This window comes from Egretta garzetta, unplaced genomic scaffold (genome assembly GCF_000687185.1).
Source record: "Egretta garzetta isolate BGI_Z169 unplaced genomic scaffold, ASM68718v1 scaffold1192, whole genome shotgun sequence".
NCBI classification, from domain to species: domain Eukaryota; kingdom Metazoa; phylum Chordata; class Aves; order Pelecaniformes; family Ardeidae; genus Egretta; species Egretta garzetta.
This window is the reverse complement of record NW_009258971.1, coordinates 61,181-62,329: the sequence shown is the minus strand read 5'-3', so window position 1 is coordinate 62,329 and position 1,149 is coordinate 61,181. Positions and strand designations below refer to the sequence as shown.

General features: G+C 64.1%; 1 protein-coding gene across 1 annotated transcript in view; it reads left to right on the top strand.

The window, feature by feature from the left end:
* Window positions 1-501: 501 nt before the first annotated feature.
* Window positions 502-1,149, top strand: part of ANKRD33 (ankyrin repeat domain 33) — a 2,119-nt gene continuing 1,471 nt past the window's right edge. Inside the window, exons 1-2 of the mRNA XM_009634646.2 lie at window positions 502-552; window positions 830-959. Of these exons, the coding sequence (XP_009632941.2) occupies window positions 529-552; window positions 830-959 (154 nt within the window). The 5' untranslated portion in view covers window positions 502-528. The remainder of the gene's footprint in view (window positions 553-829; window positions 960-1,149) is intronic.

Sequence of the window (1,149 nt, the reverse complement as noted above, 5' to 3'; positions counted from 1 at the left end):
AGCATCCAAGCCCTGGAGCAAGCGCTTGCACGGGGCAGAGGATGGAAACTGGACCCGGGGGCTGCACCGGCGGGCCGGCTTCCCAGGGTGAGGGATGCCGGAGCCCACACGGTTCCCACGCCCACTCTGTGTCTGCACAGGAGGGAGTGAACGGTCCGGAGTGCCCCCTCGTCCCCCCGGGAGAGGCTCCTGGCCCCCAGGCAGGGCTTGGGGCCAAGCTGGGCTCGCTCGCCCCGGCCAGGCCGGATGACAGATGCCTGCGGTGGAGGAGAACATGCTGCAGCCCCTGCCCCCAGCCTGGATGCCTCCGACCCGGAGATGCACTACGAGGAGGAGGATGAGGAGGAGGATGAGTTGGAGCCCTCAGACACCAGCAGCATCTTCTCTGACGACTCCGTCTACCCTTGTTACGAGCCCTCCCTGGGGGCTGGTGGTGCTGGGGACCCCAGCCTCTACCAGTGCTGCGCCAGGAACGATGCCAAGCTGGTGTGGGAGAGGCTGGAGCACGGGGTGACCCAGAGTGAGGCCATGGAGCTGGATGCCAACGGGAGGGTGAGCGGCTGGGTGGGCACCCTGTGGAGGATTTCCTGGGATCAGGTGAATCCTGAAGGATGCTAAAGCAGGTGGAGGAGGAGGGAGGGTCCTGGGTGGGATGGCTTTGACAAGGGATGGGTCTCCTGGGACGGATCCAATCCTTGGAGCAGAACCTCATCTGTCCTCCCATCCTGAGCCTGTCTGGTTTGGGGGCTGGGGGGGGAGGATGGGGAGCACCGTGGTGAGGAGGACGGCGCAGCATCGGCCCCTGTCCTCAGTGCCGTCCCGTCTCCAGAATGGGCTGATGGTCGCCTGCTACAAGGGCTTCGTGGACATCGTGCCCCTGCTGCAGAAGTGCCCCTACATAAACATCAACCAGCAGGACAAGGACGGGAACACGGCGCTCATGATGGCGGCCCAGGCCGGTAGGCACCGCGCTCGGCCTCGGCTGGAGGCAGCCCCCTCGAGAAGGGACGTGACCCCCTGTGCTCCCCCTCCACAACCCCTAAAATGCTCTGCGGGAAAAGCCGAGGGTCCCGAGGGATGTGACCCTCCCCATCTAAGTTTATGGTTCATCTCGGTGCCATTTTAAAACTGGGTAAATGATGCAAAACT